The sequence below is a fragment of the Symphalangus syndactylus genome, chromosome 18, assembly GCF_028878055.3.
Source record: "Symphalangus syndactylus isolate Jambi chromosome 18, NHGRI_mSymSyn1-v2.1_pri, whole genome shotgun sequence".
Classification (NCBI taxonomy): Eukaryota; Metazoa; Chordata; class Mammalia; order Primates; family Hylobatidae; genus Symphalangus; species Symphalangus syndactylus.
The window spans coordinates 77,912,083-77,937,413 of NC_072440.2; the positions used below are offsets into that span (position 1 = coordinate 77,912,083).

A 25,331-nucleotide genomic window follows, 5' to 3' on the forward strand; every position below is an offset into this window, starting at 1 on the left:
CTTGCCTGTCACAACTGGTGGTGGTGCTACCGGCATCTAATGGGTAGAGGCCAGAGATGCCGCAAAAGCTCCTACGACACACAGGATGGCAAAGGATGATCCAACCCAAAGGTCAACAGTGCCGCAGTGGAGACACCCTGCCTAGAGCCAGCACAGCACCTGACACACAGCAGGCCTTTGTGCACATTTGGTGAATGAATGACTGAAGGATGAAAAGCCAGAAGGTACTGGGCTCGCAGTTTAAGAGGTGGGCTTTGAAGTCCCATGCTCTCCCACCAAGGACTCCCTATGCTGGACAAGTTTCTCCATCGCTGAGCCTTGATTCTGCTCAATGAGAGAGAGGTGATAACAGTAGCTGCTGCGTGGGGTCGCTGCAAGGACTAGACAGGGGAAATCCATGTCCGGTACTGAGCACAGTGCCTGCACACTGATCAAGTACTGTGCATCCCGCGTTCATCATGCCTAGTGCTCATGGGGAGAGTGCCACTCCAGAGAGATGGATTTGCATTTAGGGTCCTTTCATCTCAGAGCCAGGCATGAGGGCACTGCACCACAGAGGGAGGTGGGCCAGCACCCCAGGGACACAGGCACACATAGGCATTCTGCTCTGTCCCTCAGCCCAGGGATCCACACTCCCCAAATCAAAAGGGCACAGCAGGCTGGTGCAAGTCCTCCCAGATGCTGGTGGGAGTCTGAATACAAAAGGGTAGAGGGCATGGTCAGAACTGGGCTTCCTTCTGGAGGCCCACAGGACTCCACCCTCACCGGGAGTCCAGGTCAGAACGCTGTGGGGGACCCAAGAGCCAAGGGCAGAGCCGCGCTCAGACAGGCTGCATCTGCTCCTGTCCCTGGAGCCTCCCTGTTTAGGTCACGAAATACTGAGCTGCCAGCTGTCACCTAACTCCCCAGGAACCATGCGGCACCAACTCACTGGCCCTTCCTCACACACACCCAACTCCCCTACGAGCTACACAACCCCATTCAAAAACCACGATGCCTCTTCCTTCCTTCAGGGGAAAAGGAGATGGGAGGTTCGAGAACAATCAGGAAGAAGGGCGGTACAAGAAAACGGAACCAAGGACCCTGGGTTTAGTGCTGAGCTGACCACCTCGCAGACTCAGACACCACTCTCTACCTACTTTATTTTCGCCAATGTTCATAGCAAACATATGAAAGACAGGAAATGAGTCCCATTCTGCAGAAGAGAAAACAGAACCTCAGCAAAGTCACCCAGCCACAGCCATGTATCTAACAACAGCCTGAAACCTAAGTGTCTCTTTCCTCATGAAATGCTGTGTGCTGGAGGGGAACCGCCAGGTCTCTGACTTCCCATTTTCACGTGAAGTAGGTCCCCACTCCCCAATTCCCACCCTTACTCTTTCTGTCCCACACTCTCTGCTCCCAGGATGCAGGGAGCGACCTGGCCCACTCCGGCCGACAGGAGGCGCTCTTCCTCAGCTCGGCTCCTCTGTGTTCTCTCAGGACCCACCCACCTGTTCACCCCCCCACAAGGTGTGCTCAGGAGCTGCCCTGAGGGGGTCTCTACCTCTGACTGTTAAACTCAGGGATGAGGTTTTGTAAGCCCACCTGCCCACAGGTTCAAAGCTCTGTTTTCCAACCAGCTTTACTGATGACAAAGCTAGCCTCTTGATCTTCACGTGTCTGTCTGTCTGCAGGAGGCGACGCCTAAGCTGTGTCTTAAAGGATGCATAAGCACGACCCAGGCAAAAGAGGAAGACAGGGGAGGGTGTCCCGGCAGAAGGAAGAGCATGAAACTGAATCGTGCGCACATGAAACTGAATCGTCTGCACATGAAACCGACGGTGTGTACAGACACCTAGAAGCAGCTGGGTGATGCTGAAATGCAATGTAACGTCCCATCAAAGGGCACGTGGTGGCCACTGCAAGTGGGAGCTCCAGTATGCCCAACCCCCTATTCAACTGGGCAGCGACGTTCTTCCGGAAGGTGAACTCCGATGGTTAAAGTCCTGGGCGGGGAGCAAGGTGGCTGACATGGGAGTGGAAGAGAAATCCTTTACACTGTCCCATTTGTACCTTTTAAGTTTTGTTCCATGTAAATATATACTTATGCAAAACAAAAATTTAAATACGAATTTTTAACATTAATATTTAAGGTCTAGGGCAGGAGGGAGAAGAGAAGGAGGAAAAGGAGTTGAAGGAGGGGGCAGGGGAAGGGTTGGAACTGCTGGGCTGCAACCAAAATGTAAGCACCCCCACCACGTACTGAGCACGTCCTCTGGGCCCAGCGTGTGCAGGTACCACACATGGCGAGTGCTATTCACCTCCTTTTGGAAATAAGGAAACGGACAAAGTAAAGGTCAAAGCCAGGAATGTGAGCCCTTCACGTGGGACTGCAAGAGCCTGGGGTGCACTCCTCCAGGGCGGTGCAGCTCCCCCAGCTTTAATGAAGCTGCCCGGTCAGGCTACTCCTTCCCAATAAACTCACACCCAGCTGCCTCCCCACCATCCTCACCTTCCAACTTTACAAACTGAGCTGTCCCAGCTCAAACAAAGCTGACATTTCAAACAAGTCTGACCGCATCTCATCCCCTGAGCGAGAGGCCCATTTTGGATCAGCTCTGAACTGCATCAAATGGTTACATAAGCTGCTGCCTGGCCCAGCTGAGACAGCCGGCTAGAAACCTCCAGACCAAAAGTTGATCCTAGCTTAGAGTTCAGGGACAGCCCTTCCTGAAAGTCTGTAAACAAATTAAGGATCTGAGCTGTTTGGGAGGTCAGCAGGAATGCAGCAGACCTCAAATAAAATGATCAAATGCTAAAAAGGACAAAAAAAAAAAAATCACGTGTGGCCCAAACCAAGAGCACAGAAATGATACTGAGACCTTGTGAGCTCACTGTAGCCTGGATCATTAACCACAGACAAGGGAGAGCCTGGTGAGGCGGGGAACAACCAGCCAGATGCAGGAAGTCGGCCTGAAATACAGCCCCTTCAAAATGCCCTCTGGCTTGCTGCAGGGTCTCCAGGTGAAGCTAAAACATATTCTTCCCGGGCTAAGAGCCTAGCTGTGCAACCCAGCTCCACCAGCCACTGGCTGTGTGATGCCGGCCAAGTTTCTCTACCGCTAAGCACTCCCATCTCCTCTGTGAAATGGGGATCACCGCAAGCTCTCACAGGATCGCAGACATGCGTGAGTTAATGGGTGACAAGGACAGACTCAGTACTGGGCAGCACCACCACCATTGCTTCCTCAAAGGCTTCATAATGGCGACAACAGACCCTCAAGCCCATCTGGACATCCTGCAGTGCTTAGTGACAGAACCAGAGGTGCAGCCCGGAAGATCACTGTCAGCCCCGTTTGCACACTGAAGGGAGGTCCCCTCTTGGCCCAGTATCCCCATCTCTGCAAGACCTCCTGACCTCCCCTGCACCCGGCCTTAACCTTTCCCTCCTGTGGCCCTCTGGACCTCAGCCACCCTATCCTTGCTACATTCATCCTGCTGTCATCGGTTCCTCCTTCCCCTCCTGGGAGTAAGGAATCCAGGGTCTATATGAGTGACCAGCACCCAGCACTGGTCTTTTTCCAGGTAAGGAGTTGGGAGCTATACTGCATAACCTAAACTTCCATTAGGAATTTCCTGCTTCAAAGGAACTCGTTCCCATGGGTGGATCGAGTGGGGGTTGTTCAGTACCACAGATAACAAAGAGTACATCACTACCACATGACCCCATTGCCTCCCGTTTTGCCCCATCCAATCATTCATCATTTCTTTATTACCACTGTTACCTCCACAAGAATGCTCTGTGGGCAGGGCCCATGTGAGAAGAGCTAACATCTCCTGAGTGCTGAGCACACTGTCAAAGCACTCTGTGTATGAACTCATTTAGTCCGCACAACAGCCCATGGTGCTCGCACTCTTAGAATCTGCATTTTAATGATGGGGAAATTTTAACGTGTGACACAGAGCTTGTGCATGGCCAAGCTGGATCCCCACCTCTGGCTCCTGAGCACCTAAAACTGCGCCCAGCACATGAGAGATGCTTGGTAAATGTTTGGGGAATTAATAAACAGATGATAAAGAAGTAAGGCATGTCTAAATGCCATCTGGAACCTTCCAATTACTAAGACACTAAGACAGTCACTGAAGGGCTAGTACACAAAATTCGGTGGGAAGTTTCCCCTTTAAAGAAAGATGCCCAGCGTGAGGGATGTGTGTTGGCCATGCCACCTAGGTTCACTTCCCGGCGTTTAAGGGGCAGGGGGCTCAAACTGCAGCCGATTTAACAGCCGCTGCCCCACCATCTCATCCTAAAATTTTATCATCGAGCCCTTAGCCAAGCAAGCGGCTGGCTGCCGGGCCTCACATCGCTCTCTGATGTTACTACAGCACTCCTCAACTTCATTCCTGGAGCTGCCGAATGTTTGGAATTGTGTTGCTAGGCGACGAGCCAGAACGCCTCACTAGTATTGAGAATCTCTTCCAATAATAGCCGAGAGGGAAAAAAAGACCCCCTCAACACAGCCTATTGACAAGTAAGGATGTTTTTCTTGCCCTCTCTGCTCTGGCTCCCAATCAAAAGCTCTAACAAATTAAAAGGAAACAAATGGGCCAGATGATCTGGGCTCACCTCACTCTACCACCTTCACTCCCCAACCCCAAAAAATGGGCAAGAAGGCAACAGTTGAGACTCAAAAGCTGAATACTCACAGCTAATCAATTATATCTCATGAAAAGCAATGACATGGGGGAAATGTGTTCTGATTAGCTGCAAATTCCCTTTTAGAACAGGGCCATAAAGTGACTGGCAACGCATGACTGTGCTATACTGATGGTGAACAGAAAGCTGCATGCATGCTTGATGCTTTTCAACTAGAAAAGACCATTGCTGTCAACACCACCACCACCCGCTACCTCACCACTGAAAAGGGTACTGCGCTGGACATCAAAAATTCAGATAATCACCACCCGCATCTGCGGAAGGAAAGCGGCAGAGAAAAGACTAGGGCGCCCCCTGGTGGCTCTTCCTGAAATTGGCAGGAATAAAGCCTGAGCCGTTTTCTTGCAACCTCCAGCTCCCAAATAACCATATATTCAAACGAAATTAACACAAGAGAAGAAACTTTGTTGTTAAAAAGGAGGTGAAGGGAGACAAGGCTGTTTGTAAACACCAACAAATATCAACTGAATGAATTTTTATTAAGCTCTAGTAAAGTGGTACCAGTGAGCTGGTGGTACTTCTGCAGCAGTGACGGTACTTCCGCAGCTACGGAGTCAGGATCGCTTAGTCCGGTGCATTCCACAGGTGTGTATCCTTATGCATCTACAGCCTTCCTAAATCATCATTTTCAATGCAGGAGTGATGGCACGAAAAAGCTCCGAAACACACACACACATGCGTGCGCACACACACAAACAAATGCTCCCTGGGATCTGTCACTTTCTTTAGGTTCATTTTTTTCCTAAGTTTCATGCAGGAAGGCGAGAGGTCTTAAAAAAAAAAAAAAAAAGCCTAAGACAAAATACGGTTCCTGGAAAACGGCCCTGCCGCTTCCTTCTGTCTTGGGGTTTCTCAAGCGAGCAGTACTGCCGTTTGGGACTAGATAATGCTGTGTTGGGAGGAGCTGTCCTGTTGGGAGAAGCTGTCCTGTCCACCACAGGACGTTCAGCAGCATCCCTGGGCTCTACTTAGCAGATGCCGGAAGGACCCTCATCTCAGCTACGACAACCATATAGGTCCCAGACATGGCTAAATGTCCCCTGAGGGTTGCAATCATCCCCATCTGAGAACCACCATCCTGTCTGATCACTTCCAATTTTCAGGCCTCACAGAAAGAGTAACCTGGTTTATGCCCTCTTAACCAGAGGGAGGATTGAGGGGTAGATATCAGGTAAAGGGAACTTCAGGGCCTCTGCAGTAGCGATGGTTTCAGTAAGATGGAAAATCAGGTCAACCTATTTGCAGTTCAACAATAAGGCCCAGATGTTGTTTTCAGGAAGATTCGTCAGCAACATACCCTTTGAGGGTGTTGATAATAATCACACCTACCAGTTATTCAATCTTTAAGATGCCAGGTACTCTCTTGGATTTTTTTTCCAATTTTTCTTATCAAGGTATAATTTACATAGCATATAACACCCTTCGATAGCTCAGGTGGTAATTTACATAGTGTATCTTCTGAGTATCTTCCATCTGTTAGTTCATTTAATCCTCACAACTGTGTCAGAGGGGTACTATGATAGCCCCATTTTATAGACAAGAACACTGAGGCACAGTTAGCTTAAATAACTTGCCCAGGTTCCCACTGCTAATACATGTAGGGATGTGCATAAGAACACAGCCAGTCTAGCTGGTTTAACATCAGCAAGCAGAGCAGTAAAAACAAAAATAATGACACCACGATTCCCAGTGTTGCCCCAGACACTATGTGCAATTATCACCTACTAACTACCTGAAGTGTTTCGTGTTTCTTACTGTTTTCTAAAGCCTGCAACACTCTGAAGGAGAGTCGTGAAAGCAAAGGAACTTCTCCCCAGGAAAATCCACGTATGTGCACAAACACACAAGCACGATTTTGCACAAAATTGCAAGAGGCATCTGAAATCTCTAAAACTATCTATGAGCCTCCACTGAGGTTCGCAGATACAACAGACACTTCATATAACTCCCAGGAATCCACCAAGGGGATAATATTACCACCATTTCAAGGACTGGGAAAATGAGTTCAGAGAAATTAAAGCATTTGCCCGGGGTCACATAGATCTTTCTCTTTAAGACACGGTCTCACTCTGTCACCCAGGCTGTGGTGCGATCAAGGCTCACCGTAGCCTACAACTCCTGGGTTCAAGAGATCCTCCTGCCTCAGCCTCCCGAGTAGGTGGGATTACAGGCACATGCCACCATGTTTGGCTTTTTTTTCTTCTTCTTTTGTAAAGAGAGGGGTCTCACTATGTTGCCCAGGCTGGTTTTGAACTCCTGGCCTCAAGCAAGCCTCCTGCCTTGTCCTCCCAAAGTGTTGGGATTACAGCCAGGAGCCACTGCATGTAGCCACACAGCTCTTCAACAGCAGTGTTGTGGTCTGCCTGACCCATGTTCTTTCCACCCCAACACGTTGCTCCTCAACTTGCCATGATCACTGACACCAGGGCCCTACGAAACTAAAGGATGTATAAACTGCAGAAAGGATTTACATATCTAATATTCTAGTGGCTCTGATGATATATAGTGGCAATGTAAGGGCTGCTGGCCACTCAGAATTAAAACCTGAAGGTGACATTTGCCTTTCACAAAGAAGGTTGTTGATTCACCTCTACAAACTCCGTAAGAGAGTATCTGAGCAAAACAGTCCACAGGGGTCTGGGCACTCACACAAATACCATTTCTGCCTCTTTCCAGCCCTCTTCCCAAGTCGGCCAACACCTGGCCTCGGGTGTAAAAAGTTATGGGCCAAATGTCCAAGCCAGTGTGTTTACTGATACTGGCTTGCCTAGCCAGAAGTCATTCAAATTCACCTGAACTGTCACCACATCTGTAAAGGAGACAGTAGGCAAGGGGGAAAGGAAGACACCTGTCACTGGTATCAAAGAAACTAACGAGGTCAGGCAAGTCGTTAGAAACTTCAGCAACGTGGTTCTTTAATCACTGCAAATGAGAATGTGGATATCCTGGCTCCTTTCCCAGAACAGATGGTCAGCGCCACAAAGAATCCTTGAGGGAAGCCTCCTCCACTTCATAGCTTGGGAAACTGAGGCACAGAGAGGTCAAGTGACCTACTACTCTCAGAGCCAGGATCAAAACCAAGTGTTCCCATTCACTGAAAGCAAAGAGTTTGTAATACATCATTCCGCTACAACCAGCTGCCTCTCCCTGACACAAGAGACAAGAGGAAAAAAGGTGAAAATCCACTCCCTTGAGCAACTCATATTACCAGGCCTTTACTGCATCCCGAGATAGAGACAAAATGGTGATTACAACAGACTGGAGCCCGCCCTCAGGGAACTCGGTTTCAATTCATTCCTGCAGAATGCACTTTTAACTTTCCATGCTTGTTAGAACTAAAATAAATATTAGTTCCTTTGTTCCTTCCTTCCCTCCTTCTTTAAATGTCTCTTGAACAACTACTTGTCAGGCAGGATTTGGGGTAGGAGGAAAATGGCAATGAACTAGCAGACAAAGTGTGTCTACTCAGGGAGCTTGTATCCCAGTGGGGGCTACAGGAAAGAAACTAAAGACGGGAGTGAGGTTTACAGGGCACTCTGAAACCTGAAGTCAGCAGCCAGGGAAGTGCTGCACGTGGGGTGATGGGATGAGATTGCCTGTGCTGGGCTCTTCTAGATGGACGGCCAGGGAAGGAGGGCCTCTTGCAGGAGCACCTCCGCCCACTAGGGCTGCGAAAACAAAACACCATGGACCCAGTGCACTGTGAACAACGGGGACTGATTTCTCACAGTTCTGGCAGCTGGAAGTCCGAGATCAAGGCACCGACAGATTTGGGATCTGGTGAGGGCCCTCTTCTTGGTTCACTGATGGCAACTTCTTACTGTGTCATCATTACATGGCAGAAAGGGCAAACAAGGTCTCTGGGGTCCCTTTTTTTTTTTTTTTTGAGACAGGATCTTGCTCTGTTGCCCAGGCTGGAGTGCAATGGCATGATCTTGGCTCACTGCAACCTCAAACTCCTGGGCTCACCTCAAAGTGGGCTCACTTCCGAGTAACTGGGACTACAGGCATGCACCACCAAGTCTAATTTGTGTGTGTGTGTAGACACAAGGTCTATCTGTGCTACTCAGGCTGGCCTCGAGTTCTGGGATCAAGCAATCCTCCTGCCTCAGCCTCCCAAAGTGCTGGGATTGCAGCCATGAGCCACCAAACCCAACCTCTGGGGTCCCTTTTGTAAGGACACTAATCCCACTCATGAGGACTCCAGCCTCATGACCTAATCAACTCCCAAGGGCCCACCTCCTAACACCATCACACTGGGGGTTAGGATTCCAACCAAGGAATTTGAGGGGCACACAAACATTCAGTCTACAGCAAAGGGGACATCCTGAGACCTGGGTGCTTTTCTCTGAAGGTGGGGCATTACACAAGCTTGTGGGTCTCCAGGAACGGCAAAGAGGGGGAGGGGGTGTGAACCCTGCCTCCACCACCCAATAGCAGTATGACCTTCAGCAAAGCCTCTCAGTTTCTTCAACTACAGAACAAGTCTAGCACTCCTATTTTACATGGATGCTATGAAGATTAAGCATTAGTGTAGGTAAAGCCTGGTTTATGGTAGGCAAAATGAGTAAGAAGGTATTTGTATTATTACTATTTTCCAGGCGCTCTTTTTCTTTCTTTTTTTGAGACGAAGTCTCACTCTGTCGCCCACACTGGAGTGCAGTGATGTGATCTTGTCTCACTGTGACCTCCACTTCCTGGGTTCAAGTGATTCTCCTGCCTCAGCCTCTCGAGTAGCTGGGATTACAGGCGTGCACCACCACACCTGGCTAATTTTTGTATTTTTAGTAGAGACAGGGTTTCACCATGTTGGCCAGGCTGGTCTTGAACTCCTGGCCTCAGGTGATTGATCTGCCTGCTTCAGCCTCCCAAAGTGCTGGGATTACAGGTGTGAGCCTCCATACCTGGCCTTCCAGGTACTCTTTGAAGGAAAATCTGGAATTGCCCCAGAAATAGGAATGAACTTACAGATGGATTTGATATGTGAAGACTAGCAGAGGCCATCTGGAGAGAAACCAGGATGGAAATGGGAGACCAGGCAGCATCCTAGAATTCAAACCCTAAACCCCGGGACTAGGGTTTGCAGCTGGCACTTGAACCCTTGGGGAGCTACCAAATGGGCTTAAAAATTGGTCCCAAGGGGGTCTCCAGATGTGACTTCAGGAAGAACTGGCCTCCCTGGAGCAACGCCACCACCTACCATCAATAACCGCGTGAGGCAGCACGGGACATTTACCCCCATTCCCTCCCACTGTCCTCAGCCCGGTTCTCTGCATTCCTGGGCAAAGTCCTAACCCGGAGGAACTAGAGCCCCACCGCTCCCCACCATAAAAGCTTCCAGGTAGCTGAGAAGGCTCCAATCACAAAGGATGCCCGGTTCCACACTCAAGTCTAATGCCTTCCTAAGCCAGTGCGCTTGGCCCTCAGAACACCCCGAGACGCCGGTGAGAATGTCCTCATTTCACAAATGAGGACAAGGGACCCAGAGAGTCTTTAAGGAAAAAAGAAAGAGAAATCTAGTTAGGAAGTCGTGGAGCCGAGGCTGTAAGCCAGGACTCCGATACCGCCCCGCGCACCTCCCGCCACCGCATCCCGGCCAGAGAACTCCCTGCTGGGACGCGTCTGTCCTACTGCACCTGGCACAGCTCTATGACTCACGGGTGTTAGGGCACCGTGCTTAGGGCAGTGACAGGACTGTCAGCAGTCTGAGAGTATGGCCACTAAGTCAACTCAGGACTCCCTACCCCGAGGCACAGGGAAGCCCTCAGCACTGCCTGTAAAAGGGAGGGCGGATGGAAGGAGCAGGGAAGGACAGAAGGAACGCACTGCTGAGTGCGCTCTGCGTGGCAAGCGGGCTTCAGAGCCTGCTCTGCTCTTTGCAAGAGGAAGTGAGTAAATCCTATCGCCCCTGCTTCACGTCCTCCACTGGCTTCCCATTGTACGTGGGATAAAATCTACACAAGCTACCCTCTCAAGCATCCTCCAACTCACTCTCCCCCTCACTTCTGGCAGCGCAATGCCAGCGGTACCACCCACCACCAAAACAGGCCAAGCCCCCCATCCTGAGGCCTCAGCCCCGCTGACATCTGAAAGTGCCCTTTCCTGAAACACGCCTTAAAACAGGGCATAGGCTTTGCCTTTCTAATGCTTGCTGCTTGTCTTCCCCATGGTTCTGGCAGCTTCTGAGGGCAGGACCTTTGCTTCTTGTTCATCAATATATACACCAAGAGTAGCAGTGTGGCGATCATATTATACTATGAGCACTGGGCAGAAATAGTTGCAGGTTTTTTTCTATTGGGTTTATTTTATTTATTTATTTTTTTGACATGGTCTTCTCTATCACCCAGGCTGGAGTGCAGGGTCGTAATCATTATTCACTAAAGCCTCGACCTCCTAGGCTCAAGAAATCTTCCCACCTCAGCCTCCCGAGTAGCTGGGACTACAGGCAGATGCCAGGTGCCACCACCACACTCTTTCTTTCTTTTCTTTCTTTCTCTTTCTTTCCCTCCCTCCCTCTCTCTCTCTCTCTCTCTTTCTTTCTTTTTGAGACAAAGTCTCACTCTGCCTCCTAGGCTGTAATGCAGTGGTATGATCTCAGCTCACTGCAGCCTATGCCTCCCAGGTTTAAGCAATTCTCTGCCTCAGCCCCCCAATAGCTGGGATCACAGGTGCCCACCACTATGCCCAGCTAATTTTTGTACTGTCAGTAGAGATGGGGTTTTGCTGTGTTGGCCAGGCTGGTCTTGAACTCCTGACCTCAAGAGTAATCCGCCCGCCTCAGCCTCCCAAAGTGCTGGGATTACAGGCATGGGCCACTGCACCTGGCCAATTTTTAAATGTTTGTATTTGTAAAGGAAGGGTCTTGCTATGTTGCCCAGGCTGGTCTTGAACTCCTGGATTCGAGCCATCCTCCCACCTCAGCCTCCTGAGTGCTGGGATTACAGGCATGCACCACTGCCCCGGCCATAAATTGTGTTTGAACGGAAAAAGGGATCTAGCAAACAGTAAAAGAACAGAAGAAAAGAGAATAGAAAGAAATGTCTTTTTTCTTCAAAAAGAAAAGCACTCCCGTCAACACTCAAAACGCCATTCCTCTGCCACTTTCACACTGCATGACCACAATGTCCTTATGCTCCCTGAGCCAAGCCTTCCCATATAAATGAGGGCTGGGGAGGGACAGCTAAAATCCTTTCTAAGTATAAGAACAAGTGGGAACAGAGTCTATGTCTGTCAAACAGCACAAGTCAGCACCCATGTCCTAAAAGCACCCTGCAGAGCTTACAAGGGACACCTGGCAACGTGGCACCTCCCCCTGGCAACATGAAAACACCCACCCAACACCCGCCCCTGCTCTGACCCCGCGGAGCCGGTCCTGCTGCAGCCTTCTGCAGGTGCTGGATCAGCTGACCAGATCTGTTCCTGCCTCTCCTGTCTCTCTCTAGCTTTCTGCCTGGCCCAAACGTAACACTGTGAGGCCTGCTGCAGAGAGTTGGTGCCCTGCAGCCTCAGACACCCATGGCAGGACCTGTGTGGAGAGCACCCATCCTTCCCAGTCATGCAGCCTAGAGACACAAGCAAAGCCAGAACGAGACGGGGCAGTGCTCATACCCTCTAAGGGACCAGGGCCCCCTGCACGGGGTCTAGCCATGAGGGCCCACGGCCCAACAGCTCCTCCTCCAATAGCATATTGCAGAGACGGCAGCAGCTCCACCAGCAGGAATCAGGTTGCCAGGTTAGCCTATTGAACACAAAACACTGCTGCTTCCCAGCCACCTCAACCAGGAAGAAGAGGGAAAGAGGATACAGCTGGATATGGAAGCTGCAGCCCCAGAAGTTTGGCTGTGTGACTCTGAGCACTGTATTTGGCCTCTGGCTCAGTGACTTTCTCATCTGTACAATGGACCAGTAATGCCTGTACCTTCTGGGTTGCTATAAAGCCCAGGATAACTTCAGGGAGGCATCTCGCGTAATGTCAGCTGCTTTACCATCTAATGAGTACTAATCATTCCCACAACTGTTTAAGAGGCAGGTCTCGCTCTGTTGCCCAGGCTGGGGTGCAGTGTCATGATCACTGCTCACTGCAGCCTCGAACTCCTGGGCTCAAGCAATCCTCCTGCCTCATTCTCCCAAGTAGCTGAGACCACAGACACGTGCCACCATGACCAGCTAATTTTTATTTATTAATTTATTTATTTTGAGATAGAGTCTTGCTCTGTTGCCCAGGCTGGAGTGCAGTGGCACAATCTCAGCTCATTGCAACCTCCACCTCCCGGGTTCAAGCGATTCTCCTGCCTCAGCCTCCTGAGTAGCTGGGATTACCGGCACCCATCACCATGCCCGGCTAATTGTTTTTTGTATTTTTAGTAGGGACGGGTTTCACTATGTTGGCCACGCTGGTCTCAAACTCTTGACCTCAGGTGATCTACCCACCTCAGCCTCCCAAAGTGCTGGGATTACAGGCATGAGCCACTGATGCCCAGCCAATTTTTATTTTTTTGTAGAGACAGGGTCTTGCTATTTTGCCCACGTTGGTCTCAAACTCCTGGGCTCAAGCAATCCTCCAGCGTCAGCCTCCCACAGTGCTGAGATTACAGACATGAGCCACCATGCCCGGCCCCATAATCATTACTTACCACCAAGAATGCCTCTCATTCCACACCCATGAACCACATTTGTCTATCAGTCTTAAGTGTTCTGATAGTTACCCTGCTTGTTATAAAAGCCTGCCAATAACAGAGCTGAAATATCACAGCCAAAGGCAGAGACACGTGCTATTCCAGAAAGACACAACTGCTCTGCGTCTGTGTCAGCCTCCATTACTCTGGTTCACAATGTTTCTCTCTCACGCACATCTTCTATTCGTACCCTCCTGATCCCCCAGATTGGGACCCACAGGACTATTTAATCCAAAATTTTGTTGAAACATTGTTGCCACAAATAAAGTTTTTTTAAAATGACGATAGTTAAATGAAACTGCTAAAAAGACAATTTTTCGTCATTTTAAAATTTGGTGTTTGGCCAGACATAGGAGCTCACGTCGTAACTCCAGCAGTTACGAGAGGCTGAGGCGGGAGGATTATCTGAGCCCAGGAGTTCAAGACCAGCCTGAGCAACATAGCAAGACTCCCATCTCTACAAAATAAGCATTAAAACACAGCCAGGTGGGGTGGCATGCACCTTCAGTCTCAGCTATTTGGGAAGCTGAGGCAGGAGGATCACTTAAGCCCAGGAGTTCAAGGCTGCAGTGAGCCAGGAATGCACCACTGCACTCCAGCCTGGGCAGCAGAGACCCTGCCTCCAAAAATAGTAATGATAAGCTTAAGGCTCTCAGACCTGGATGCCCACACATGACTAGTCCACTACTGCTTGTCCTGGCTGGTGACAATGGAATGTGTCTCCTTAGGTAATGTAGAATTGGCAAGAGTGTGGCCAAGCACAGTGGCTCACACCTGTAATCCCAGCACTTTGGGAGGCCGAGGCGGGCGGATCATGAGGAAAGGAGATTGAGACCATCCTGGCTAACACAGTGAAACCCTGTCTCTACTAAAAATTACAAAAAATTAGCTGGGCGTGTTGGCGGGCACCTGTAGTCCCAGCTACTCGAGAGGCTGAGGCAGGAGAATGGCATGAGCCTGGGAGGCGGAGCTTGCAGTGAGCAGAGATCACGCCACTGCACTCCACCCAGAGCGAGACTCTGTTTCAAAAAGAAAAAAAAAAGAAAAAAGAATTGGCAAGAGCGTCAGCTTTGGAGTAAGAACACTTGGATCTGTCACAGATTCACCACTTACTATAGCTAGGCACCATGTCTGGCACACAGTAGGTGGCAGTAACTATCTGTTCTACTAGCCACGAGGCCTTGGGCAGGTACTTATCCTCCTCAGCCTCAGTTTTCTTATACAAAAGAGAGAATAATATAACCTACACCTCAGAAACCTGCTGGGAGATTCAATGAGAAAACATAAATAAAAATGCTTCAGCACTATGCGTGGCATACGGTCAGTTCTACCAGAATATACTGTTACTTTTACTAGCTTCTATTTTGATAGAAGATTCTAGTCAGAACTAGAATAATAAACAGACACATTTTATTAGAGAAGTAGGGTGCAGGCTGGGCACGGTGGCTCACGCCTGTAATTCCACCACTTTGGGAGGCCAAGGCGGGAGGATCACCTGAAGTCAGGAGTTTGAGACCAGCCTAGCCAATACGACAAAACCCTATCTCTACTAAAAATACAAAAATTAGCCAGGCGTGGTGGCGCGTGCCTTTAATCCCAGCTACTCGGGAGGCCAAGGCAGGAGAATCACTTGAACCTGGGAGGCGGAGGTTGCAGTGAGCCGAGATAACACCAGTGCATTCCAGCCTGGCCGACAGAGCAAGACTCCGTCCAAAAGGAAAGGGAAGAAGAGTGGAGAAGGAATATGGGGCCTCCAAAAACAAATCAAATGCCACTCTCCTCAGACCTGCTGTGTTCTTAACAAGCCCATCGCATTCTGGAAGTTTGCTTTGAGGGTTTGTCAGGAACTGGTGGTAAGAGCTGACAGAAGAGGAGGCAGAAAAGGAAAGCCACTGGCCATGCGGGTGACTTCACACAAGGGGAAAGGGCCCAGAGGGGACAGAAGACACTCACTGCCCTGGGGATTTCTTTTTTTTTTCTTTTTCTTTTTGAGACGGGGTCTAGCCCTGTCACCCAGGCTGGAGTGCAGTGGTGTAATCATAACTCACTGCAGCCTTGACCTCCTGGGCTCAAACAATCCTCCTGCCTCAGACTCCCAATTAGCTGGGAATACAGGTACGCACCACCATATCCAGGTAATTTTTTTTTTATTTTTTATAGAGACAGAGTCTCACTATGTTGGCCTGGCTAGTCTCAAACTCCTGCCCTCAAGTGATCTGCCCACCTTGGCCTCCCAAAGTGCTGGGATTACAGGCGTGCGCCACTGCACCCGGCCTATTTGACTCTTAACTCTGATCCTGATGCTGTTCTAAGCACATCACAGTTATCTTCATGGCCGCCCATGATTTGGGTGTTGATCCTGTCACTCTGTCTTGATAAGGACATGGGTACGGAGAGGGTTGGGGCCACTCAGCTGGAACCTGAGCCCCGGCAGCTGAGCTTCTGAGTGTGCCCTCCCAGCCCTGAGGGCACATGGCCTCCCGAGAGCAACAGGCCCAGCTGCAACTCCAACCCCAGGTACAGCTCCGTGTGCCCGAAACAAGAACTGGGAACCTACCTGCAGAAATTCTGCATCCCTGAGGCAGAATTATGGGTGTTTTAGTTTGCTCCAAACTGTCTTCACTGCTTTGCTAAATAATTAACTTTTTCACTTTGGGAAGTTGAGGTGGGCGGATCACGAGGTCAGGAGTTCGAGACCAGCCTGGCCAACATGGTGAAACCCTGCGTCTACTAAAAGTACAAAAATTAGCTGGGTGTAGTGGTGGGCATCTGTAATCCCAGCTACTCAGGAGGCTGAGGCAGGAGAATAGCTTGAATCCCGGAGGCGGAGGTTTCAGTGACCCGAGATCGCGCCACTACACTCCAGCCTGGGCGATAAGAGCAACACTCCGTCTAAAACAAAAAAAAAAAAATTAACTTTTTCATAATAGGCTTTTGTATTTTCTGAAGTACCAGAGGGCCTTGCAGAAGGAGAGCAATCATGTGGGTCTGGACATACCATCTTCTCTTCAGTAGTAAATAACCACAAGAATACAGTCCCTCTGAAGGCCTCAGGACAAAACACCCTTTGCAATTTCAGAGATACCGGAGAGGGAAAGGCTGCTCCACAGAAGACTTCACAATTATCCCCAGGCACTGAGGATTAAATAACCCAGCTCTAGCTCAATTACAGTACAGAGGCAGCCACCTGCGCAGATTATTACACGAAGCCAGGGAAGCCACTTGGCGGGATGTGAGTGAAGCATTCACTGCTTCGGGGGGCAGAGCTGATGAGTTTCTTTGCCAAGCTCCTCTGGGGTTTCCAAGAGTCGAGTGACTGCTCCAGAGTAGAATCTCAGGTGCTTCACATGCAGCGATGGGATGCTCCATCTGAACTGGGACGGCATTTGCGACACTCACTCCCGGGACAACTCATGTTATGGACTGAATTGTATCCCTTCCCAAATGGACCAGTGGAAGCCCTAACACCCAATCCGAGTCTATATGGAGACAAGGCCTTAATGAGGTAATTAAAGTTAATAAGGTCATAAGCGTGGGGCTCTGATCCCACAGGACCAGTGTCCTTATAAGAAGAGAGAAGGGACACCAGGATGTGCCTGCAGAGGAAAGGCCACATAAGGACAGAGAGAGAAGGTGGCCATCTGCAAGCCAAGGAGAGAGGCCTCACCAGAAATCAACCCTGCTGGCACCTTGATCTTGCTCTTTCAGCCTCCAGAACTGTAAGAAAATAAGTTTTTTGAGTTTTTTTTTTTTGAGACGTAGTCTTGCTCTGTCGCCCAGGCTGGAGTGCAGTGGTGCAATCTGAGCTCACTGCAGCCTTTGCCTCCCAGGTTCAAGCGATTCTCCTGCCTCTGCCCCCTGAGTAGCTGAGATTACAGGCGCCCGCCACAACACCCTGCTAATTTTTTGTATTTTTAGTAAAGACAGGGTTTCACCATGTTGGCCAGGCTGGTTTTGAACTCCCGACCTCAAGTGATTCCCCCCACCTCAGCCTCCCAAAGTGCTAGGATTACAGGCATAAGCCACTGTGCCCGCCGAGAAAATAAGTTTTTGTTGTTGAAGCCACCCTATCTGTGGGCCCTTGTTATGGTAGCCCAAGCAAACACCCCGGACACCTAGACAGACCCACTCTTCTTACTCCTCTTGCATGTGACACAGGAGGTGATGGCAGGGTGGGGAAACACAATTGAAAACCACCCTTCGCTCAAAATTTCCAGGATTCCTGACCCCTCATCTGTGCTGGATGACATCCAGGAGAGACAACAGCGCTGTCCTTGAAGACCTCCTAAAAGTACAGGCACCGCAGAAGACAGAAGCCCCTTGCCCCGGCCACCCACACACAATCCTAACCATAGACCACATTTCTACCAAGTATCAAGCCTCAAATGCAGACATGGTGACATTTTTTTCTTCAGAGATTCAAGGTGTAAGCTCTGGATATGTCCCAAACTTGCTCAAGATGCCAAATCATAAAACAATTTAGTTTCTAAAAAATTGTCTGAGTCAAAACAAGAAAAACAATCTGTGCCTGTCACTGGCCTAACTCGAGCATGTTTAAGGGCATGTATGTCATCAGTGAAAATGCACAGGCAAGGCCAGTGACTTCCTCAAAGACAGAAAGCGGCTGAGGAAGGCCCAGACACCATGCTCTACGTGGACCTGAGACGCAGCTGACAAAGCAAACCGTGTTTATCTGAGATGCTGGGACCTCAGCCCCGGCCGCAGGAACTCTTGGGAACCAGAATGTCGGACACCTGCCGGGGCACACAGGGATGCCTGCAGCCCTACTCAGGCGCCCACAAAGGCTCGCAGGTGTGATCTCGGGGCTGCTGCTCTTTAAAAACAAAATGCCCGTAAATCAAAACGCAGTGTTCTTTACAGTAGCTGTGCCTCACAGCCAGAGTCACGTCTTGTCCATCTACACCACGGTGCTGCCCACACAGAGACAGAATCGTAGGTGCTGGGAAGGTGCTGTGGCGTTAGATCCCAGCAAGTCACAGGAGGTGGCTTCTTTTCCCATCCTCAGTCCGCTCCATTACCATCAGTTCAGTAACAGCGTATCCTCAACACCTTTCTAATGTGACTCGCTGACCCATCTCTTTGCCTTTGGCTTATAAAAACATATTTCTACTGTGTTTTCACCACCAAAATGTATTATCTTGGTCTTTCCTTCTTGCCTTTGCATAGGACCAAGGGAGAGACACTGACTACTCTGAGAACCTTAATGCAGACCCCAGGGATGTCACCAACAGCATGACCTTTGTGACCAAATCCAACAATCAGAACTTCATCAAGGTTTTTATCCCTAAAGTTTTTTTCCCCAAAATTTTTATTTTAGCTTTTCTTTCTTTTTTTTTTTTTTTTTTTTGTGACAGAGTCTCGCTCTGGCACCCAGGCTAGAGTGCAATGGCGCCATCTTGTCTCACTGCAACCTCCACTTCCCGGGGTTCAAGTGATTCTCTTGCCTCAGCCTCCCGAGTAGCTGGGATTACAGGCACCTGCCACCACGTCTGACTACAGAACTTCATTGTTTTCCTCAACTGAAGTCAAGAAGTCATCACTGAGTACAGAAGCCGTGATTTCTTGGTCAGTGGGGCCATAAAGAGCATCCTGATGGCAGGATGTGGCTGTTTGGTTTCAACCCTACTTTTCCAGCACAATTCGCTTTTGGAGAAGCACTTCCAAAGGGCTAGGTGCAGAAGCTGCGCCCAGATGGGCTTTCCTGCACTGCAGATCACCCCACTTCTGGTCTTTCTGGTGGTTACAGAGCTTCCCAGCAGTATGAAGACTGAGATCCTTGCCACAGGCCGGGGCCAAAAAGAAGCAGCAGTCATCTCTCTTTTGAACAACGAGAGTGGGTCTCAATCAGAACCCAGGGCAGGCAACCATGCCAGGCACACTTAGTAATAGTTTCCTTCCACTGTCTTCATTTTACAGCGACCTGCTATTTTCGTTAACTCATAGTGACTCTCCATTTACAGTAGTGAGATAAAACTTCCTTTTTCAAAAAATAAAGGAATTCAAGTTTGTTTAAGTGCATCATTAAAAGTAAACTATGGTCTGGGCATGATGGCTCACACCTGTAATCCCAGCACTTTGGGAGGCCGAGACGGGCAGATCATGAGGTCAGGAGTTCAAGACCAGCACGGCCAACATGGCGAAACCCCGTCTCTACTAAAAATACAAAAATTAGCCAGGCATGGGCCTGTAATCCCAGCTACTTGGGAGGCTGACACAGGAGAATCGCTTGAACCCAGGAGGTGGAGGTTGCAGTAAGCTGAGATTATGCCATTGCACTCTAGCCTGGGAGACAAGAGCAAGACTCTGTCTCAAAAAAAAAAAAAAAAAAAAAAAAGGAAACTGTAGTAGGCCGGGCACAGTGGCTCACGCCTTTCATCCTAGCGCTTTGGGAGGCTGAGGTAGGTGGATCACTTGAGCCCAGGAGCTCAAAACCAGCCTGGACAACATGATGAGACCTCATCTCTACAAAAAGATAAATAAATAAAAATGAATAATAAACTATAGGGTAAGTAACAGTACTGTGGTAAACAAAAGATTGACAGGTGAAAAGCAGCCAGCTACATACTCACCCACCCCATGTCCCACAGACCGAGTGATTTATTAACACCTGCTCAGCCTAGTTCAGGGCTGAGCAGCGCCACAGTAAACCACACACGCTCACATACAAAAAGTGCGGCCAGCCGTTCCCATGTAGCGGCCTCACGGTGTCTGCTCACTTCCTGCTTCACCCTTGAATCAAAGAATGCTGGGTGCCTCCCAAACTCTTTCTTTCTTCCTTGGCAACAAAAACTAATTTCTTTTTTATCCAGAACAATTGCCCCCTCTGCAGCCAAGGGGGGCCATGAGATGAATGCTGGCCCAAAACACGAGTGGTATACTATGAACACCTTCTAGGGAGAAGGTTGGGGGGCTTCACCGTTTTTGTACCAAGAGCCCATTCTGTAGTCTAGGAATAACCAAGGGCTCCTTTTCAGGAAAATGTATTAAAATATATAAAACATACCTTATCACAAAGGAAACCAATTACATCAAAATAGAATGATCATAATTGAAGAAAATACTACAATTCACCCAGAGCTAAATGAAAAACATTGTAATTTTTTCCCTATCCAAGCTCAGGCCCCTGAATCCTATATGTAAAACAGACAAAGTCTCTCTGCCCTCTCCTCCTTCCTGACACCTGGAATGAGAATGAAATGGCTGGAGCTAAAACAGCTATTTTGGTCTACGAGGCAAGACAGGAGGAGTCCCAGTCTCTGATGGCCATGGAGCCACATGCCGGCCCCAGCCCATCTACCTCTGGGTAGAGAGAAATTTCCATCACATCTCCTCAACCACATGAACTTCAAGATGAGTAGATCTGAATGGCTCTGTGTACAAAAAATAAACCAACTGTTGGTTTATATAACAGTGTCTGCTCACTTCCTGCTTCACCCTTGAATCAGAAAATGCTGGGTGCCTCCCAAACTCCTTCTTCCTTCCTTAGCAACAAAAGCTAATCTTTTTTTAATTGAGAACAAGTGCCCCCTCTGCAGCCAGGGAAGGCCATGGGACAAATGCTGGCTCAAGACATGAGTGAGATACCAGGAGCACCCGTCAGTTTACACAACAGTTGGTTTATTCTTTGTTATACAAAGCCATTCAAACCTAGTCTTCCTTGCTATATCTCTAATAATTTTTCTAGGTAGTAAAGTTGGAAACAGTTGAAGCCTGATCATTAGCAAAGTTTAATCATCTCGGAGAGGCACGTTCTTCTTCACTTACAAAAATGAGTCCTCCAGAGTTACAAAGCAAATCCAACTAGAATAGGTCCTCTGTAGCTAACTGCATTATGGGAGGCAAACCCTGAAACCTGGAACCACAGAAGTCTACGGCAATGCTGCTCCACCCTGAGGCACGCCCTTTAGCGCGCACACACCCAAGTGCCATGCATTAACCACGGTTCTGGAAATCCACAAGCACGTACCACACCTCTAGTCTAAAACCAGGGACGTACACACCTGACTTGAACCCACAGTCACAGGGTTACAAGCACAAAGGCACTGCCATGAGACATGGGCCAGAAGTCATCCCAGAGCTGGTGGAGGTGGCTGCGAAAGTACTTACTAATTGTCATGGACTCCGGCACTGAGGCAGAAGGTAACAGGCTGCTCAGAGGACTTCCGTGGCCTGGAGAGCTGGCTTCCACACTAGGAAAAAGCAGGCAGAAGGAAGTTACACTCGGCCACTGAAAGAACACACCCTCACCACTCCGAAAACTAGCAGAGGTCGGTTTACTCTGGTACCTCTACTAGATCAGAAATTAGTCAGGCCTCGTTATCTGCAGATTCCGTATTTGGAAATTCATCTACGCACTAAAATTTATTTGTAACCCCAAAGTCAATACTTGAGGTGCTTTCACAATCATTCATGAACACGTGCAGAGGCCAATAATTTCACTCCCTAATATGCATGTTCTCAGCTGAAGTCGAACAGCTGGGACCTCAGATCTTACACCGTAAACAAGCATCCTCTTTGCTGTCTATTCACTGCCATGTTTTTAGCATTTTTTTTTCACTTTTCTTTCTTTTGCACCATCTCGGCTCACTGTAACTTCCACCTCCTGGGTTCAAGCGATTCTCGTGCCTCAGCCTCCCAGGTAGCTGGGATTACAGGCCCGCGGCACCACACCCGGCTAATTCTTGTATATTTACTAGAAATGGGGTTTCACCATGTTGGCCAGACTGCTCTCAAACTCCTGACCTCAGGTGATCCACCTGCCTCGGCCTCCCAAAGTGCTGGGATTACAGGCACAATCGACCATGCCCGGCCTTTTCTTCCACTTCATTTCTTTGTTTAAAATGTCCCTAAGCACAGTGCTGAAGTGGTATTGCCAAAAGTTCCTAAGCACAGGAAGGCTGTGATGTGCTGTATGGAGATAATTTGTGAGTTAGAGATGCTTCATTCAGGCATGGCTTACAGTGCTGCTGGCTGTGAATTCAATGTTAATGAATCAACTGTATACATTAAACAAGGTGTCTTTAAACAGGAACAGACATAAAACCAGGTTATGTGTTGATAAGTTGATAAAAATGCTGTGACCAGGCCAGGTGTGGTGGCTCATGCCTGTAATCGCAATATTTTGGGAGGCCGAGGCAGGTGGATCACATGAGGTCAGGAGTTCGAGATCAGCCTGGCGAACATGGCAAAACCCCTTCTCTACTAAAAATACAAAAATTATCTCGGTGTGGTGGCACATGCCTGTAATCCCAGCTACTTGGGAGGCTGAGGCAGGAGAATCACTTCAAGCCAGGAAGCAGAGGTTGCAGTGGGCCAAGATCACGCCACTGCACTCCAGCCTGGGCAAAAGAGCAACAGTTCATCTCAAAAACAAAATGTGTGACCAGAGGCTCAAAGCAATTAAACCCTGTGCTTCCCCTAGGAGCACTGGTTCAGTCTTCAAAGCGACTTTATAGAACATAACTACTGGGAATAATAAGAATCAAGTATATGTTTACAAATAATTTACAATATGAAAAATAAAGTTTAGTATCTTTGGTGAGAACAGCACGGTCATCACATGGTTAAGAGATACACACACACACACACACACACACACACACACACACGCCATGACTAGGAGGAAAAGTACCAAAACACCAACAACGTAACGGAGTTCAGGGTTAAGAGTGATTTTCTTTTTTCATTTACTGTTGCATTTTCCAATTTTTTTTTTAAGACAGGGTCTCACTCCGTTATCTAGGCTGGAGTGCAGTGGTGCAATCTCAGCTCACTGAAGGCTTGAACTCCTGGGTTCAAGTGATCTTCCCACCTCAGTCTCCTAAGTAGCCGACACTACAGGCGTGCACCACCACATCTGGATAATTTTTGTTGTTGTTTTATTTGTAGAGACAGGGTCTCACTTGCCCAGACTGGTGGTCTTGAACTCCTGGCCTCAAGTAATCCTGCCACCTTGGCCTCCCAAAGTGCTGAGATTACAGGCATGGGCCACCACGCCTAGCCACATTTTCTAAAATAAATAGCAAAAAAAGACTCCATGCCCTGGAAGGGTGTGGCAACACCAATTCCTTCTGACACTGAACTAACTGGGACAAGCTTCCTATGAGCAGTGCCATTTTGAGAGAGCAGAACCTTTGCCTGTTCCAGGTGAGACCATGGCATCTAATATGGTTTACGGTAGTCAGGAAGTTCCACTCTAGAGCTAAGTTTGAAAATAAGGATGTAATAGAACCCTGGAACCCCAAATTACAACCAAGAGGAGAGACAGAAGAAGAAAACAGTAAGAGCAGCAAGGATGGCAGTGGCATAATAAAGACTTTGGTGTCCATTTTGGTTCTGCCACCAAGCATCCAGGGTCTCGCTCTGTCACCCAAGCTAGATAAAAATATTATGACCAGGCTGGGCGTGGTGGCTCACATCTGGAATCCCAGCGCTTTGGGAGGCCAAGGCGGGCGGATCACATGAGGTCAGGAGGTCGAGACCAGCCTGGCCAACATGGCAAAACTCCGTCTCTACTGAAAAAATACAAAAATTAGCCGGGCATGGTGGTGGACATGTGTAATCCCAGGTACTTGGGAGGCTGAGGCAGGAGAATCGCTTCAACCCAGGAGGTGGACGTTGCAGTGAGCCAAGATTGTGCCACTGCACTCCAGCCTGGGCAACAGAGTAAGACCGTCTCAAAAAAAAAAAAAAAAAGCATCCAACAACTTGGGACAACTCAATTTCCCCATGAGATACTTTATTTGAAAAAAGAAAAAGAAAACCTATATAGTGCTTACTACATGCCAGACAGCATACTAAGCACTTCACAAATGCTACGTAACATCTAAATGGCTTAAATATACAACACTAGGATTGTCAAATCTTGGTATCAAATATCAACAAATATTTAAATTAAGAAAATAACAGGCCGGGCACGGTGGCTTACACCTGTAATCCCAGCACTTTGGGAGGCTGAGGCGGGCAGATCATGAGGTCAGGAGATCGAGACCACGGTGAAACCCCATCTCTACTAAAAATACAAAAAGTTAGCCAGGCACAGTGGCAGGCGCCTGTAGTCCCAGCTACTTGGGAGGCTGAGGCAGGAGAATGGCGTGAACCTGGGAGGCAGAGCTTGCAGTGAGCTGAGATTGCACCACCACACTCCAGCCTCGGCGACAGAGCGAGACTCCATCTCAAAAAAGAAAAAAAAAGAAAATAACAATACAGGAGGCACCCAGATATGCCCCAAAAGGTGTTGACATTCGACATCTACCATCTCTTATACAGTGTCTCTGAGGGAGTAATGATCTAAGACCCTGGGCAACTGCATCTTCTGTGATGTAAAGACTAAATCTGCTCACGCCTGTAATCCCAGCACTTTGGGAGGCCGAGGGGGGCAGATCACCTGAGGTCAGGAGTTGGAGACCAGCCTGGCCAACATGGTGAAACCCCATCTCCACTAAAAATACAAAAAAATCAGCTGGGCATGGTGGTGTGTGCCTGTAACTCCAACTACTTGGGAGGCTCGGGAGGCAGAGGTTGCAGTGAGCCGAGACTGCGCCACTGCACTCCAGCCTGGGCAACAGAACAGGGCTCCATCTCAACAAAAAAGACTAAATCTGAACATAAATGTGAAGTAAACCCTTGCCCTTTAATCCTAGCAGGTGCACTCCTATCTTTAAAAAAGAATAAAATGCACAGCTGTGAATAGGATGTTTTAATGCCAAAGGCAACTGGGTTTCTCAATATTAACCTGTACCGAAGTCCAGGATCCGGGAGAACGTGGTCCTCTGGTCCTGTCCCGTTCTCCAGGCTTCCAAGGGGAGCATCTGTGCAGAGAGGGCAATCACAGAAAGAGGTCACTTTTCTCACTCCGTGTTCTCCAGAAGACAGAGACACAATGCAAACATTGGCTCATCTGCTACATCACTTGACTAAGAAATTTTTCACCATCT

At 48.8% G+C, this 25,331-nt stretch overlaps 1 protein-coding gene and 1 pseudogene across 1 annotated transcript in view; one reads left to right on the forward strand and one right to left on the reverse strand.

Annotated features, from left to right (window-relative positions):
- LOC129468145 (sorting nexin-29) overlaps positions 1-25,331 on the reverse strand; it is a 155,316-nt gene that overhangs the window by 34,932 nt on the left and 95,053 nt on the right. The window contains exons 10-11 of the mRNA XM_055253313.2: positions 25,130-25,205; positions 21,502-21,584 (exon numbers count right to left, since the gene is read on the reverse strand). Coding sequence (XP_055109288.1) covers positions 21,502-21,584; positions 25,130-25,205 — 159 coding nt within the window. The remainder of the gene's footprint in view (positions 1-21,501; positions 21,585-25,129; positions 25,206-25,331) is intronic.
- On the forward strand, positions 10,413-12,741 carry LOC129468148 (putative uncharacterized protein FLJ32790; annotated as a pseudogene).